Source organism: Falco cherrug, chromosome 1 (assembly GCF_023634085.1).
Source record: "Falco cherrug isolate bFalChe1 chromosome 1, bFalChe1.pri, whole genome shotgun sequence".
NCBI lineage: Eukaryota > Metazoa > Chordata > Aves > Falconiformes > Falconidae > Falco > Falco cherrug.
The window spans coordinates 88,026,747-88,044,402 of NC_073697.1; the positions used below are offsets into that span (position 1 = coordinate 88,026,747).

The following is a 17,656-nucleotide window of genomic DNA, read 5'->3' on the forward strand; positions in this document are numbered from 1 at the left end:
AGCGAGAGTCCCGATAGCAAGACTGGCTCTTCCACACGCCATGGTGATCAAGGTGCTGTTATTCCAGCCTTTCCCTCTCCCCACTCAGTTTTGGGCTGAAGGGACTAGAATGAGTTTAATGGTGCTTACAGGCATACATTCTCCATGAGATAATAGACATTAGAAGTTGGTGTCATAGTTGGGAAATTCAGTACACCTGGGAATTGTGTGCTGCTCAGCCGAGATGCTGTGCATTTATGGTAAAAGCACTTTAACACATTTGGCTCTACAGGTTTTTGTCTTGCAGTTCTTAATGTCACTTTTTCTGAGTGCTTAGTGGAAATATTTCTTCTTCAGATGCATCTTCCGTAAGCTTTTCACACCTTTAATATGAGTTTATTAGATTTTGCATGAAATTCTCATTGTTGTGCTCTTCCATGTTTCTTTGACTTAGAGCAAGGAATAATATTGAAAAGTGCAATCTAATGGTGGGGGTGGGAACAGATGACTGTAAGATACAGATGGTGTGGTTCGCTTCTCCTTCCCAGTTTCCCATTCAGTATCTCTGTGAAAGATGCACCCCGCAGCTGACAGTTGTATATATAGATTTGGCGCACAAGGGTTTGGGAGCCCTGGCGCTTACAGAGGGCTAATGCGGGCAAAGGCTGGGCCCTGCAGGGAGTCCTTTCCTGTGCTGAGAAACCCGTGCAAACCCCAAGGTGCTGTTCACATATAACAACTTGTAGAAATTGGAGCCTGGTTTTATTTAAATACGGGCACAGAGTTTATTATCTCTCCAAGCTGTAATGGTGGAATGTAAATATTTGAATTGATTTGTGAGTCATGTTGGATGTTATGTATCGGATGGGCTGGAAGCAAAATGAATAGAAAGTCATTCATCTTGTGGTAGAAATTCACATAATATTTTCTTTCTATTTCATTGATTAGTGCCTAAAGTTAAATAACAAACAAAAATGCTGCAATATTTAAAATTGCTTTTTTATTTCAGCTGGTATATTTTTTCTAAAGGTGAGACCTCTTCCTTGGGCTTGAATTATCTTGCTTGGAACTTTTTGTTCCAAGCCTGTTTCATTATTGGTTTTTCTTTTAAGTACATAGTGGGTATTTGGGTTCTTTAAACAAATATTCCAACAGGACATCTGGTCTATCATAAGGTGTTCTGTTTTTAAGGAGCCTGGTTTTCTTCCTCATGCAGTGTGATGCTGGGAGCTTCAATAATTTAAACTGTGGGGTTTTTTTAAGAAATTATTACAAGAGGGCAAAATGTCTTAAAACATGCTATGTTATATTTGAATGTTACTGCTTAGTATCGCCTAAATTTTGTTTTGTTGTATGGTTACTGTTAGGAAGTTCAACACGTTTCCAGTTAGGAGCATGGGAAAGCATTCAGTCACTTTGAAACAGGGACCTTGTGCCTTTTGGCGTTTTTTGACAGGATCTAATAATGTAATCAGATAAAGACATGGACCTGGGGAAGGAAGCGGTTGCTATCAAATAATGGCTCCTTCTCTGTTATTTTGAGAAAGTGAAGGAAGTGTGGAAAAAACCCAGTGTGTGTGATCAGTATATAAATTACAGGTAGTATGGAACAAGTCTCACAGCTTGAACCTGTGACAGTTGTCCACCACTGTAAATGGTATTCCCTTGATAATGGTACCCTGGAGGAAAAATTACCCTGGTAATGACTTTGTCTTGCTAAATTTCTGTCCTGTGATTGCTTCATCTGTTCTCTGTTGTTGTTTTGGGTTTGGTTTTTTTTAATAATTTGACATCTCTAGGCTGATAAAACTGGAAACAAATACAAGTCTTGGTTTACTTGGGCAAACTATCTAATGGTTGTTGAACTTGTTCTGTGTTTTAAGGGGAAGACACAGAAGTATAGAGAGCAAACCTATTAAAACCATAAAGGAATTCCTTCTAGTTCATGGAAGAGTTAATATACGTTCATAAGCAGGTAGCTTTACTAGTGGTTCCTTTTTTCAAATCTAAGTAATCAACTTTAATCATGGAATGATTTGCTTTGGATGGGGCCTTGAAGACCATCTAGTTCCAACCATGGCAGGGACGCCTTCCACTAGCCCAGGCTGCTCAGAGCCCCGTCCAGCCTGGCCTTGAGCACCACCAGGGATGGGGCACCCACAGCTGCTCTGGGCAGCCTGTGCCAGTGCCTCGCCACCCTCACGGTAAATAATTTCTTCCTAATATCCAATGTACATATATCCTCTTTCAGTTTAAAACCATTCCCTTGTCCTACCCCTGTCATGACAAGCTCTGGGTTTCTCAATAGCCAAGAAAAGTGCACACAGGTCTGGGGCAGGGCACTGGGAAGATTTCCCTTTCCAAGTTGGTGCATTAGCTCTCAAGTGCCTCTTACCGCTAACGTTGAAACTTTGGACGTGCCACTATGAACTCCACGTGCGTTTCACCTATGTCTGTACTCCTGAATATGAGTATGTAACAAAACTGCCTTGAAACTTCATGGAGCGTTTGTGCCAGATGGGAACTGAATTGCTTGTGACATTGATGTGCTGCTTTCTGATAAATAGTAAAGCTACAACTCTGAGGGTGGCTGAAGGGTCCAGATCAGCTCTTCTCTAGTCTGGATTATACCACTGTGAGTCTCCACGCTTTCTGGCGCTGAAACATGCGGTAGCTCTACTACTACCCGCAAAATGGATGTGAATGATCTTTTTAGCTGAAGTGGTAGAAGCTCAGGTTCCTATATCCAGTAGTTGCTGTTCCCTGCAGGCATCCAAACAGGGAAGCTGCTGTGCTTTGCTTCACCAACAGGTCATTCATCCAGAGCCAGGAATGAAATCCTGATGCCGTGTGGCTCTGAGCTAATTCTGAAGTAGTTGCTTCCCTCTTTGGTTTGCTCTTGTCAGCTGAAGTTTATCCTTTCCTCCACTAATAATATTACTTCAGAAGAGCACAGTGAAAGTGTTGCGGACTGAAAACTATGGGCTCTAAATAACCGAACAGTCTGTGTTTAATTTTATTACCCCCTAGTCTTGGAATAATATCCAGAGCCATTTGAGATAAAATCCAGATTGACCTTTAAATAGTATTTCATCCAGGTTGACTTGCAAGTATTCAGCTGTGCCAGTATATGACATGGCATTTTGCAGTTGCTGTTTGGATTTTCTTAATGCAGAATGTCTGTTAAGAAGAGGGTGTGACAGGTTGAGCCTGGGTGTAGTTGGGCAGATTTCCTGCCTACAGAAAATAGAAGGCTCTGTACAAACTCCTAGAAGTTTGGAATTCAATTTAGTAAACTAATGCTTCTTTAAAGGCAACTACTGGATGCATCTGGACGTTGCTGGTGAGATTGAGACGTATGAAACTAGTCCAATTTATTAGGAATTATCCATCAGATGGAAACAATATTTACTTGGCTTTTATAGGAGATTAATTTGTCAGGCCTCATGTTAACGAGTCACTGTGCTTTAAACTTACTGGCAAACTTTGTGGAAAAGCCCAAGTTTATTGGGCAGATCATTGTGTAAGATTAGTTACCTGTGGAATAAGATCCCTTCCTGGATCACCGTTGTGCCACGTAGGAGACTTGAGTTGTTGAGGGCTTCATTTATTACTGCTGCCTTTCCTGAGTACAAAGTCCATACCCTTTTTAAGCTTCACACGTAAAATAATGCTGTGTGGCCTGACAAGTTCCACAGAGGTCTGAGTTTTTAGGATTATAGTAATTTATGAAAATATCTGCTCAGTGCTCATTAGGTAGAAACCCAGATTTATGCTAGGAAAAGATCTAAAAAGAAAACAGTATTCAACTATATAAATACATGGATCATTTGTGTTTGAACACTCTTCGATGCCAGTTCCCCTCCATGTCATAAAATACAGGAGAACTGAAAGAAGCTCATAGCGGAGTGACCAGAATGATCAAAAGTGTGAGACAGCTTCTGTACAAGGAATGACTAAGGAGAGTGGGACTCTCTGGGCTGGGAGTGGGAGGACTGAGCTGGAGATGATCATCAACACGTGTAGAGTTGTGAGCGGCAGAAGAAGGGGTGATGCGGAATGATTTTTGTTCGTTGTTCTCCTGTACAGGAATTAAGGGGTGTTGAAATAACAGCAGGTGCAGGATATGTGGAGGAGGTGGTTCTTCACAGAGTCCATGGCTGAGTGGTAGATCCCTTGGTGTTAGGGGCTGTCAGTGTTAACTGAAGATCTGAGAAATGGCTGATTGAATTCATAGTAGAAAAATCTGTTGAGGGCCTCTGGTTCAAGAAGTCAAGAGCTGGAAGATTGTCCCAGGAAGAAGCATTGTGTGCTTACCATAGTACAGATCCTTAGGGAGGTATCTGCTGCTGGTTTCTGAACACAGAGTACCAGGCCAGGTGGACATTTTCCCTGGTGTGACTAATGTTAAGCTTTTTTGGTGAATTTGTAGCTAAGTTACCTCTGGCTCCGTAAGTAAAACAATTTGCTAAATTTCACCAACTCCATTTGTGGATCTGTGCAGAAACTTTGCTCAGAAGGAGGAAGAGAGCTGATGTTACTGCTCCTTTAGAGTTGCGCTCTTAAGATAAGGCAGAAATTGGAGAGGCTGTGATAGCTTTAAACGCCTAGTAAAGGGAAAATAGTGTCCGTAATTTTTGCAAGGCAGCAGGTGCAATGACCTCACAATTTTTTGGAATGTATAGCGTATCTGTTTTGCCCTGAGTAATGAGAAGCCAGTGTGCCTGTCAGAAAAACTGACCAGTGTGTGCTTTGGTCGCAGCTACTTTTTAATGCAGACTTTTGGGAAGGAAGAGTGCTGGAATTGGAGCACGGAATTGGATGGCTGTGTCTGTTAAACCAATTTTAAATACAGTATTATTAAGCTACAAACCACCTAAACCCTGAAGCCTTGTTCATAGGTGTCGTGCTGGCTCTGGAAACTGTAATTCCTCCTGATTGTTGATGCCCCTGTGTTAGAGGTTACTGTTCTGATCTGGTGGGGGACTGTTTCCTGTTGGTGCGAATGACAGATAGGCAAAACGAGCCAGGTTAGTACAATTCAAAGTAACTGCCTTCCTGGAAGGAGCGCTCTCTTCCTCATGTCTCATGGCGAATTTGAAGTCTTCTTGCCCAAGACTGTTGGTGCAGGTTGGAAAGGTAGCTTCTTCCACCGATGAGGTCTACAGAATGACCTGTCTCCCAAAGTCTCAGTGGGTGAAAGGATTTCAAATGATGCACTGGTTTAATTCGCACATCCTGGGAAGGGCAAAATAAATGTTTGTTTCTTGCCTGTGCTTCTCTAAATATTCAGCGTAGCTCTGTATGTTGCATTCAGAGTAACAGAACAGAAGATGGAATCAGGCACAACAAACTGAAGAAAAGCCACAGCTAAGTCTCAGCTTATGTGTTTTATGTGGTCTAAAGTGCTTGGAAGGAATGTAAGTTGAGTGCCATCTTACTGTACTTAAGGTCTCTGCTTGGCTGCCTGTAAAATTTTTAAGGGAAATCACATGTCAGCGTTGCAGTATAAATCCAAGTAAAATAGACCTTAAAACAGGTTAAATCAAAGAAAATCAAAGTTAACATGAAGCAAAATACCTCATATACCTCAAAAAGTAAGAAGTACTGGATATTTGGATGAGGGTTTTCTTAGCAATTTAGTGTTGAGGAATTCAGATGCTACAGTTGCAACATAAAACTTATCACTGGATAAATTCTCCAGGTTTTGTCATTTATCTTTTAACATACCATGAAGATACAGTGCAAGAATTGACATACATAGAAAATCTATCAAGTAATCTTGGTACGTGGGTACTAGTTCTTTTGGCTGTTTGGTAAACTACCTTATTTTATACTGTCATGTGTGTGATCTTGCTTGCAGAAGCATTCCAGTTTGACAGGGTTGGGCCTGCTGCCAAAAATTATTTGAATGTGGAAGTCACGTGCGTGTTCCTCCAAGTAATCCTTGGTAGCTCTTTGAGCATCACTGAAAGGGGGCAGTAAGGTTACTGCTCGCCTCTTCCTTCCCTTCCTGCAAAGGTTAAAAGAATTGTGAACATATAGGAGAGCGTATGTGATCCAGTAGCTGGAGCAGAATAGGCTGAGGCTGAGGGTTGTCTGGTTTCCGAAGCTGTTCCCCAACTCTGTTAAATGTTACAGAGTTTACATTTTCATAAAATTATTAGTTTTCTTCTGAAAGTTGTAGCATAAGGAGAACTGAAGGATTTAAGAGTAATAGTAGAGTTGGTTAGTCTTCTTCTGTCTATATGGAAGCCATAAAAGTAAAAGCTTGTCTTTGGGTAGAAGAGTTTCCTAACAACCGAATTTAAATCTGAGACAGGTAATTGTGTGATCAAAAGATGCAGTCTGAGATTGGGGAGTATTTAAAAAAAAAAACCCACAAAAAAAAAAAAAAAACAACCCCAAAAAACAACCAACAAAACCAGAAACCAAACTAAACCAAAACTTGCTTCAGGTCATCAGGTAATGAACTGTAGAAACCTGGAAGGAATTCCTTACTCAGATGCAGTTTTTCCTTGTTGGTGCTTGCCTTGTGGTATTGTTTTGCATTGAGGCATTTGGCATACCCTGCTGGATTAAGTGTGCTTGGTTATCGCTGGTTTGGTATGGTGTGGTAACTTCCATATACACTTCTAATAGGCTGTCACTTCTGTCATCAAGTTGCTTTTGACTCTGGTAGTCAGCTGTAATTCTTACAACTACAGCTTTTTAGAAGAAGAAAGTTATTTGCTGATCGGAAGAGTTACGGTTCTTTTGCATTACTGCTTTCTCTCGACTGTAAAACAACTCAGTATGTCACTGCTTGTTCTTCAATTCCAGGGAAGCCAATATTTTCAGTGGACATTCACCCAGATGGGACCAAGTTTGCAACCGGAGGACAAGGTATGTCTGTGTACTGAGAGAAGGCAGAACTTGGGGCTACAATAATTATCTGGTGCCTTCGCAACACTTGAATAGGTTTGATCCTTTTAGAAACACATCACTCATATCTCTTAAGAAACAGATAATTGTGTAAGTCATTAAAATGTATTGAAAAGTGCTGGTTTTACTGCAGAAGGCAGGGTTATGTTTTCTGATGTTCTCATCCTCTTAGACATCATTGAGATAGTAGCTGCAATAATTGAGTTGTGGCCCTACTGGCCAAATTCCTTTATTTGAAGAGGAACTGGATGTGAAGTTGGGCTTTTTGATCTGCTAAATAGTAGAGCTATTGGGACAAAAAAAATCCAATTATAGAAGTGGAATAGCTCAAATATGTGCAAAAAATATTATTTGGATCACAATAATGAATAATTTTGTTGGCAAAAATAATTGCAATTTAGGATTTGCATATATCTTTTCTCTTTTAAAATACAATTTTGTTGTAAGTAGTTCATCCCTATAGTTGGTATCAGTTATGTACAGTATGGTTTTTTTTAACAAAGCTGTATAACTTTTATTTTTAATAGCTTCAAGAAAAATAAAACACTTCTGACTCAGTGTGATTATATCAGAATGGCATCTGTATTCACATTTCCAAAGTTCCCACTGCAGTAGTGCCTAAATTTTAGCATCTGTTCTGGAACTGAGATTAGATTGACAAGCTTTTTTGCATGTATTTAAAAGGGGGGGGGGCGGGGGTGCTTTTTGTTCTCTTCCAGGTCAGGATTCTGGGAAAGTTGTGATTTGGAATATGGCTCCTGTCCTCAAAGAGGAAGATGAAAAGAATGAAAATATTCCCAAGATGCTTTGTCAGATGGACAATCACTTAGGTAACAAAGATTTTATTTTTTTTTACTTTTACTGGCTGTTGATAATTTTCCGAAGCTTAAACATAACATGTTTGTAATTACAAAAATCATGCCCAGTCCAGTGGTGAAGAATTAATAAAAAAGAGTGATCTTATACTTTGGCTATATACTTTTTTAGATATTCAGCAGAAAATGTTGTTAAAATGTGGGCAAGTGTAGAGAGAAATATAGATACCTTTGGAAATCTTCCTATGAGCTTTTTCCAGCTGTGGCCATAAAGTAATTGATGGTGTGTACTCTGAGAAACTGGGGAGCTCTAAAGCAAAGGGCAAGAGGAGTAAGTATAAAGGAAACATCGTATGAAGTATATTGGTTGTAGTTCTAAATGATTCTGGATTTATTGCACACTACATTTGAAAGAAGCATGGCTAACTGAACAAGCTGCCCCTTCTTTTCTTCAAGATGCATCTTCTTATCTTCAAGATATAGCTTTCCTCCTTTGCACTCTTAATCCCACCTCATTTACCACAAGCACTTTCCCTTCATTAGATGAGTATTAATCTTTCTTCTTTTGTGCTATTTTTGGTGAAGCTTTTTTAAATAAGGAGTAGGGGTTTTTAAAGAAAGGAGTTCCTCAACTGTTACTGGAAGATAAGTACCAATTCATTTATCTAAGGCAGACAGAGTAACTGCTCCTAGTGGAAAAAGTACACTTAAATCCTAAATGCCTCCTGTCAAGTCATACTTATTATCAATTCTGTCCCCAGTCCAAACCCACTCATTCTCGTATTTCATCTTACAAACTTTCTTTCTACGTTTCAGCTTGTGTGAACTGTGTGCGATGGTCAAACAATGGAGTTTACTTGGCTTCAGGGGGAGATGACAAGTTGATTATGGTGTGGAAACGAGCTGCGTAAGCATGTTTCTTCCTTCTTGATTTTATATTTTATTTCAAGTAGGTTACTCTGTCACATCTCTCAGTGTGTCTTCCCTGTGCTGGCCTTTTGTAAGCTCACTGCTTTGCCTGGCGCACAAGGAGCTGAAACCTGTGACACCACATCACTGGTATTGTTGGTCTCCTCTCGTTTGGGCTAGAGTGCGTATCTCCCTGGGCAGCCTCTCTCCTTGGCGGAGCTAAGGAATTTTCTTCTGTCCTTGAAGAAAGCTTCCTGAAGAGATTGGAAGAGTTATCTTAAATGTTACCTTTTTTTGCTGTCAGTAGAAACTGTACATTTTATTGAATGTCCATGAATGTACGGAATTACTTTCTCTAAAAAAATATATATATATTTTAGCCTCAGTTTGCATTGCAGGACTAACTGGTTATAAAACAGAAGTGTACTGTGCACCTGATTTTCCTTAGAAAGAAAATCTGAAGAACTTGAGGTGGTTCTGTTGATCACTGTTTCTGTTTAAATTAGGTACATTGGACCTAGCACTGTGTTTGGTTCTAGTAGCAAACTTACAAATGTTGAACAGTGGAGGTGTGTATCGATTCTCAGAAGCCATTCAGGGGGTAAGTTAACAGGTGTTGAGTGAACATAATTTGCATGTATTTGGAAAAAAATTGGTTTTCAGTGTCACGTTTTCTTGCTGAAAACGTATACATATATATAGTGGCAAATCAGTAATTACGTTTAAGAGCAACAATGAAAATCTGGGAGAAAATGTCAATCTTAATCAAATGCTGATTTTTCATACAAGTGACTTCTGACAGTAATAGTAGGAAACTTCCAGCAACTATGTAGTAGAAAAATTAGCAACTAAGAAACTGATGTTTTGCAATTTGCTAGCTTAAACATGAATCTGAATAAAGGAAGCTAAACTGTATTTTTATTTAAATAAATGTTTACACTTGCATTGAATAATCTCCTGGTTGGCAAAAGAAAGTTTTTGTTAGCCAAAGAATATGAATGTTTATTTAGAAAAAATAACTGAAGAGCAATGCAAAAGATGAATAAACTAGATCATTTCAAATGCATTTTGCACCTGCTGACCTGAGCTGTAATTAAAATCAAGATGGAAATCCCTTTAATCACTTCATGTGTGCTGGAATAAAGCAAGTGCATTGTAATAGCTGCTGTTGCTTTTTCATTCGAAACAAGACAGAATACTTTATAGAGGCATTAGTACTTTTTATGATCACTAAACATGCCATTTTCTGCCGTGGATTTTCTTTTTTGTTCCCCATCAAACACTGCAAGCTGGGAGAGCCTCACTCCCAGTGAGTGTTGCTATATTCTTTCTTACCTTCCACTCCAGTGAGATGATAGTAATTTCTTGGTGATGGAAAAATTGTTGCCTCACAAGTTCTTTTTAAAAAGAAGATTTTTGGATTCTCTGGTTACTGTCAAGGTCTTAAATGGAAACTTTTTTTTTTAAAACAGATGTCATGGATGTAGCGTGGTCTCCGCATGATGCCTGGCTGGCATCCTGTAGTGTGGATAACACTGTTGTCATCTGGAATGCTGTCAAATTTCCAGGTGAGAATTCTTATATTTCAGATATGCAAATATATAAAGCTTTGTGACAAACTCTTCTCTCCATGCATGTATTTGCTGACTGTGAAAATCTCTGTGTGGGAATGGGTTGTCTTGTCTTTTGAGATGGCATGCCTGCGATCTGGTGAGTCAGTCCTCCTTCCAAGTTTGGGTGGCAATGAGCAGTGGATTCCACTCTGCTGTAGACAACAGCTACATTCAGGTTGTGCTGCTGATTTTACATGAAGGTCATTATTGCATGTATTTTCTTTTTCACCTTATCTGTAAAATCCCAAATAGATAAACTTCAGCTTGATATTACATATATGCATATATATATAATATGCATATATTTTTTTTCCTGTTGCCTTTGTACCTACAGGACTTTCCATTCATTTGCCTTTGGGTGAGCACTATCTTATTTACCCCATTTTGGATGCTGCTGCTTAATGAGCAGTGTAGCTTTACATGATGAAGGGTAGGAAGGAGGGACTAGGGGAGCGTCACAGTAGCAGAAGCCTTCAAGTCTTACATTTGATGGTCGTTTTCCTTCTTCCATTGCTGCAGTGCTGGCAATTCACCCAGTCCCGTGGGCTCAGTTTCTCAGGGGCCACGCTGCCGGGTGCCACCGGCACACTGGACAGTTTTAGCTGGCTGCAAGGGTCTCTCCTGGGTTGAGAGCATGTGCCTTGGTCTGGCTGCTTCTCACCACCTAATGATGCAGGCTAAAACTCCCATGGTGTGGTGCCTAGTCATTGCCATTTATTTTAGGGTTGCTTCCAATCCGGATATCGGAGTTTTTAGACTTTCAAGCTAGCTGTGTAGCCTGTGCAGTACTCTCAGCCTCTTCTCAGTCTGATAAGCAAGAGGTTGACTGGAAGTAGGTTACAAGGTCTGCCAGGCTTGTGTGTCTGTTCAGTCACAACTTTGACTTAGCTTTGTGCAGCAAATGTGAACTGAATTTGTTGTGATAATCTTTGGATGTGAAGGAAAGGGTGAATGTTTAACTGAAGTTCCAGTTAAATTGCTGTTTCCATGGCTTGGAGGTGCTATTCTGAAATGCCTGGGCTCTGCTGGTCTTCCTGCTCTGATCTAATTCTTAGAAAGCATTTTGCAGCCCTTATTCCGGCCAGAGTTCTCTTTGCCACTTTTTTTAATCTCATTCTTTGCATAAGTACAAGTTCTAATTTGGTCAATAGATTGTTGTTTGTACATTAAAGGAAGTTATATTTAATAAGCTGTTTCAAAAAGATCTTGTCAATCCCTTCAACAGTCTATCCTAAAGGGGATGAGATATCGGTAACTACTCTCCATTTTCAATTTTTACGTGCACAGAAATTCTTGCCACTTTGAAGGGTCATTCGGGCTTGGTGAAAGGGCTGACCTGGGATCCTGTTGGAAAATATATTGCCTCTCAGGCTGACGACAGAAGTTTGAAGGTGTGGCGGACCATGGACTGGCAGTTGGAAACCAGCATCACAAAACCCTTTGATGAGGTACTTCAGAATGTGTGACTATTCAAACTGAATTCCTATAGAACTAATGAAAATTGTAAGAATAACTGGTTCTGCACAAACATAAGTTAATTTAACAGTGCCAAATTGATTGAAACTATCAGATGGCAGGTTCAAGGAGGGGGAGGGGGAAGAGCTACTTTCTCACATAACCTGATCGAGACTTTTATTGTCATTGGATGTTGTGAATGTCAAAGGTTTATGTGGGTTATGTAAACAATTAAGTAAATTCCTGGAAGTGGAGAGGTTATTCCAAGGAAGTATTGACACACTAATTGCATTGTTCTTACAGTCTTCCCTATTCGTTGTCTATTGGCCACTATCAGAAGTGAGATAAGTCCTTAGGAGGGATCTTTGGTCTGGCATCATAGGGTGATGACTTTGATCAAAGAGATGAAATTTTTGGGGACAGAACTTGGCGCTTAGTGAGCGGAGTGTTTTGCAGTGATCCTACAGTGTTGTGATTAGTGCAGTTGCTCTTCATAATAGACTGTAAACACCTAAATGCATGTGTGAGCCAATGTTGCAAGCTGAAGTTGTTGTTATTAGCAGTTGGTATGCTGCAGCCCTGTCACTAATTAGGACTGTGATGAATACTGAGACTACAGCATCCAAAACCAGTTACTTTTTGTTCCCTTTAAAAAAAGTTCTCTGGGTTCCTTTTTCCCCACTTTTGATAGGATTTCCTAAGTTACACTACGTATGAAGTGCTGAGAATTGTATATAATGTCATTTATAGTCACAAAAAACTTACCTTGTAATCATGTTCTCTAAATCTAAAATTTAAATAGTTTTTATTAAAAATCCTTTGTTTGCAAACACTTTTAAAGCTTTAGTATGGTGGTTTTTTTTGTCAGTGTGGAGGGACAACTCATGTGTTGCGTCTTAGCTGGTCACCTGATGGTCACTATCTTGTTTCTGCTCATGCCATGAATAATTCTGGACCTACTGCTCAGATCATTGAGAGAGATGGATGGAAAACCAACATGGATTTTGTAGGGCATCGGAAGGCAGTTACAGTAGTGGTGAGTGATAGTAATCTATCCCTGAAGTAAAACTTCTAATATGTGCTTTCTGATAATTTTATGCGTAAATGGGGCAAGAGGTGAAGGTAGGTATCAAAGTAAAGCAAACGCATGGTAGTGATTAAAAAAATTTCAACTTTACCTGTTGGAAATGATCACCTTGCTCTTGCGATAAGAGAGCTGGATGTAGATGAACAAGATAAGAAGGGGGAGTACAGGACCATGTTAGAAATGCCAAACACTAACTTTGTTAGCTGTTCAGTGACCTGATTAAAATGGCTTGGGTTTGTTAGCTGTTCAGTGACTTGATTAAAGTGACTTGGGTTTTCAGTGGGTTCTTGATTGTTAGTAAAAATTAATATTATTTGCCATTCCTGTTAAGACATTCAGAAAGCCCCTCAAGAAAGTGCATGTAGCTTTTGTCAGAGCTCTTGTGGAGGCTGGGTTAGGGACTTTGTTTCTATGAAATGTTTCTTTTTCACTCTTAAGTGGAAAACTTGCTTTTAAAGCAGATCTTCTACTAAAATGTAATAACTGTAGCAAAATTTTGGGCATCTTGTTTGTACAGAAATTTAATCCAAAAATCTTCAAGAAGAAACAAAAGAATGGGAGCTCCACCAAGTCAAGTTGTCCCTACTGCTGTTGCGCTGTTGGTAGTAAGGATCGGTCTCTTTCTGTCTGGGTAAGTGGTTTTTTTGCTGCCTTTGAACTAATGTGGTCATTTGGATAACTTAAGGGTTTAGTACAAAGGTCACATGTACAGCATTAAGTCTTATATTTAGATTCATGTTTAGGTTTTTTGTCTTTGTTGTTACAGGATTAGCTGGGGGGAAGGAAGCAGATTGCTAGCAGTTCATTTCTCTAAAGCCAAGAGCAGGTAGAAGCCAGTGGCACTGTGCCACCCTGGTAAGGGGGAGGAACTGTTAAGGAAAATAATGTGTTACATTAGTTGTTAAACATAGATCAGCCCTATTTTCTTCCTATGTCTTTTACTCATTCTCCATGTGAGTCTTAAGAAAAAGACTTTTCTGCTTCTCTGTATTTAGCGCACCCATCTATTAATCACTCTTAGAGTCTAGCTTTGTTAGCCTTGCTTGTGTGGGTACGAGGAGAATGTGGCAGGCACAGGATAGCTGTTTTTGAGCATACATACATACGGCCCATCTTTCTGCTTTGTTCTGGCTTCAGTCTCTGGCTTCTGTCTCTGCTATGGAAAGGAATCTGAAAGTGAATGAAGCTTTTTAAGTATACTTTCAAGTTTTTATTATCTAGTTTGGGTTTTACTTTAAAATCTACACTAAAATTGTTATTCTGGCTAAAAGAAGAGTAGCTTATTCTCACATTTTATAAATGCAAGACGGGTTGTTTGGCAAGTGTGAAGGACAGGGAATAAATTTAACTGATTTGTAAAGCTTTCTGAAGAGAACCTGTGCCAGAACACACCAATTGCTAACTGCAATCTACTATTTATAGATTCCACTGTGATATTTATCCATCAATCGCTAAATGCATAACACTAGATCTGTTTCTGGCAATGCTACCAGGGCATGCCCATATCAAAGTATCACTTGGTATATTTTACTTTCTATTTATACTATGATTTCATGTAGGGTGCCTGTTGAGGTTATACTAGGTGTTATATGGATGCAAAGTTACAGGCAGTCTTTGCCCTGAGCTGATCAATAGATACGTATACAACATAGACCTATGGAAACATATAAGAAATAACTACTGAAGATGACTGCTGTGCTAAGTCTGTGAACCTATGAGCATGAAACGTCCTAGACTGCATTAGCTTCTTCTGCATAGTTTCAGTTGTACTACGTACTATAGATATTAAGTCCATTGGTTTAACATTAAAGAAGTTAGAATGTCTGATTTAAAACAGGTTACTGTGAATTTTCATATTCAGTTCTTTATTACTAAGCTGATTTCTAAGTGTAGAAAAGTCCTCTTTAGGAGTAATTGTGAGTCAATTCCCTTTGCTCTCGATAGGCTCCACTTACTCAGACAAGTACTCTGAGGACTTGGAAAACTAATCTGTTTTCAGTCTTCCTCTTGTGCTGGCAGTTAGCAACATCCTTATCTCAGTAAAGCTTAGAATAGAAGCTGTCTTTAGCATCTGTGGAACTACTTTTTGAGTGGTAGAGAGTGTTCTATGATGTAAAGGCGAAGCTGGTTAAGAAGTTCAGTCTGTGTTTCAGAAAGGAGGGGAGGGTTGAACATCAACTATTCTTCTCCAAAGCTTTTTGGAACCTGTAATGGAATAGGTAACTAGGTACTGCAGATGCACTGCCAGGCATACAGCTGTCTCCTGGCCAGATCTTGTTTGTTAACTATTGTTAGTCTCTGAGAGAGGTTAATGTGGTAATACCTGCAGTAGCTTAGACCTAAATTTGAGTGTTGTTTCTTCTATTTTAAGCTCACGTGTCTGAAACGACCTTTAGTTGTCATACATGAGCTGTTTGACAAGTCTATCATGGACATCTCCTGGTAAGTTGCTTTCTGCTGTTTGTTACAAAAGCCAAACTTCACATATGCACACTAACTGGAAATTCCTTAAAACAGTACAGATTGTAGCTGTTGGAACACAAGTAATTAGTTTCTGAAGATTTTGGTTCTGCCGCAGCATCTTTGGTAGTGACATTAGCAACTAGCATGTTGTCACTTGAGATTATGCAACATTAAAGCTGAATAAAAGTAATGTATTTAGAACATGACGCAGTAAAATCCCTATAGAATAAGTTCCCACTTGTTATGGTTCTCTGCGTTGTTTTTTATGGAGAGTGTGTTTTATTACATGATGTGGTGGACTCTGAGTTTTATCTGCATTACAGCTATGAAAAGTTATTGCACTGTACAGCTGTGACAAATTCAGGTGAACCTTCTAGGCCAATCTTCGTGCTTAAGGACACACTATACCAAAAGAGAAAGTCCTTTTATTTTAATGTTTTATACCTATACTCACCCATTTATATACACACATGTACTACTTGCTCATCATTTGAATTGCCTGAAGGATCTTCATGTATAAAAGATCTAAATCAAATAGCTTTTGTAGTAAAAATGTAGTTATACTGTATTGTTGCAGCACCATGTGAAAGGTGTAGATTGCTCTGTGTTGAAGGGTCACAAAGGCTGATGGTGTAGCAGGTCTCAGAAACCAACCACAGGGTTTAGCAGAAGGACAAGTGCTGAGCTTTCCCAGGAGACTGCAGGACATCCCTAGGGGTTTGTGTTGACTTTCTCAGCAGCCTGCTGTCTCAAATCTTTCTGCAGTTAGTAGTATTCTCTCCACTCTTGCTTTCTTCATAAGGCCTGGTCATAAAAATGCAGAAGTTAGTAGCAAGATTTGAATATTAAGGGAGAAATAATCATGAGACCTTTCAGTAAATGGTATCCAAAAAATACACTGCACCTATGCATCCAGTGATTTACAGAACTAGGGGTTCTGTACAAGAAAAGACTAATTTTGTTTTTTCATGATAGGCACACAGCTGATGACATAGGTTGTCTTAATTCTAGCACTTCCTAACTTTTGAAATTCTGCCTTAAGAGCTATAGTAATCTCGGTGGTTTTATGCTCTAAATTTTAAAGCTTACAATTGTATAATTACCTGTTTTCTGTGTGCCATGTGGATTTTGCCATGAAGCTCAGTGAAGTACGATAAAAAATTTTTGAAACAAAAGCTGTTTTCTTTCATTAATAGATTAAGGCTAGAAAGCCATTAAGTGGAGTATTTCATGATATGTACTGCTATTGTTGTACAATAGCTTTGAATAGTTTTGTTTTCCTGTAGTGCTTTTTATTTCTTCATCTGCAATTTGCACATTTTTTCATGGTGTAAAGTCATTGGGAGTAATAGCTGGTTAACATTCTACAATTTCTGAGGAAATGGTTTTGTGGGATATTTGAGAGACAAAGGACCATTAGGAAGCTTGTTAATTTATATCCTGTTTACAAATTGAAATGGATGACTGAAATGTCAATAGTATGGAATGTTCCCAGAAACATGCTCCATTCTGAAAACACTAAGTAAATTCAGAGAAATCTCATACTATTATGTTGTTATAGCACTCTTATTTCTATTTTAGAGTTTGAGTCTTGGATCCATCATTGTAGTATCTGAACATGATTGTTTTCATGGAACAATTGCTTGGATCCAGAGGTCAATAGGAGCTCGGCAATTTTGTCTGCTAAGCAAACAGAAAACTCTCAACAAAATTTTGTTGTTTTCTAACTTGGAGTAGTGTTGATTAACCAAGTGACACGGTGCTCAAGCTAACTTCTGGATGTGATGCTATCAGGGCACCAGACTGTTTTCAAACAGCTATAGCCATGATGCATGTAATATATTTTAAAGTCTTGCTGGACTAATTTGTACAGGACTTCAGAGTTCTGCCTACTTCCCTTTCCTCTTCCTTTCTTTGTACAAAGTCATCTGTAAACTACTGTCGCTGTCTCTTTGAGCTCTATAATTGGAAGTTACTGGGTTAGCAGTCAAAACTCATCACGTATTTTTTCATATTTTTCAAACGTGCAAGAATAGGTTATATGTGGAAGGTTATCATTCCATTAAGACTAGAACGTATAGTTTCTCCTCCCTCTTCTACCAAGAAAACCCATTGAGACCTCCAGAAGAGGGTTACGACATATCCCCTCATACAAGAACATGTGCAGTTTGCTTAAAAACCCAAATAATGGTAACAAAATCTAATATGTTCTTACTTAATACAGAGATGTTTTTTGACTGCTTAGATGCACAGCTTGGTTTTGCTGTCACTTCAGATGATGATGATGGAGAAGAGGCATTTACCTAATATAGAGCTTCTCTTTTAAGAGTCTCATCTCTTCTCCTTCCTATCTTGTTTATTTGGACTGTAAGCTCTTTATAGGAATGGACTCTGTTACATGTTTACTGTGC

At 39.1% G+C, this 17,656-nt stretch overlaps 1 protein-coding gene across 1 annotated transcript in view; it reads left to right on the forward strand.

The window, feature by feature from the left end:
- Positions 1 to 17,656, forward strand: part of LOC102047426 (protein HIRA) — a 38,176-nt gene that overhangs the window by 2,197 nt on the left and 18,323 nt on the right. The window contains exons 2-10 of the mRNA XM_055704132.1: positions 6,802 to 6,864; positions 7,623 to 7,733; positions 8,535 to 8,625; positions 9,134 to 9,228; positions 10,100 to 10,195; positions 11,528 to 11,688; positions 12,564 to 12,731; positions 13,300 to 13,413; positions 15,154 to 15,224. Coding sequence (XP_055560107.1) covers positions 6,802 to 6,864; positions 7,623 to 7,733; positions 8,535 to 8,625; positions 9,134 to 9,228; positions 10,100 to 10,195; positions 11,528 to 11,688; positions 12,564 to 12,731; positions 13,300 to 13,413; positions 15,154 to 15,224 — 970 coding nt within the window. The remainder of the gene's footprint in view (positions 1 to 6,801; positions 6,865 to 7,622; positions 7,734 to 8,534; positions 8,626 to 9,133; positions 9,229 to 10,099; positions 10,196 to 11,527; positions 11,689 to 12,563; positions 12,732 to 13,299; positions 13,414 to 15,153; positions 15,225 to 17,656) is intronic.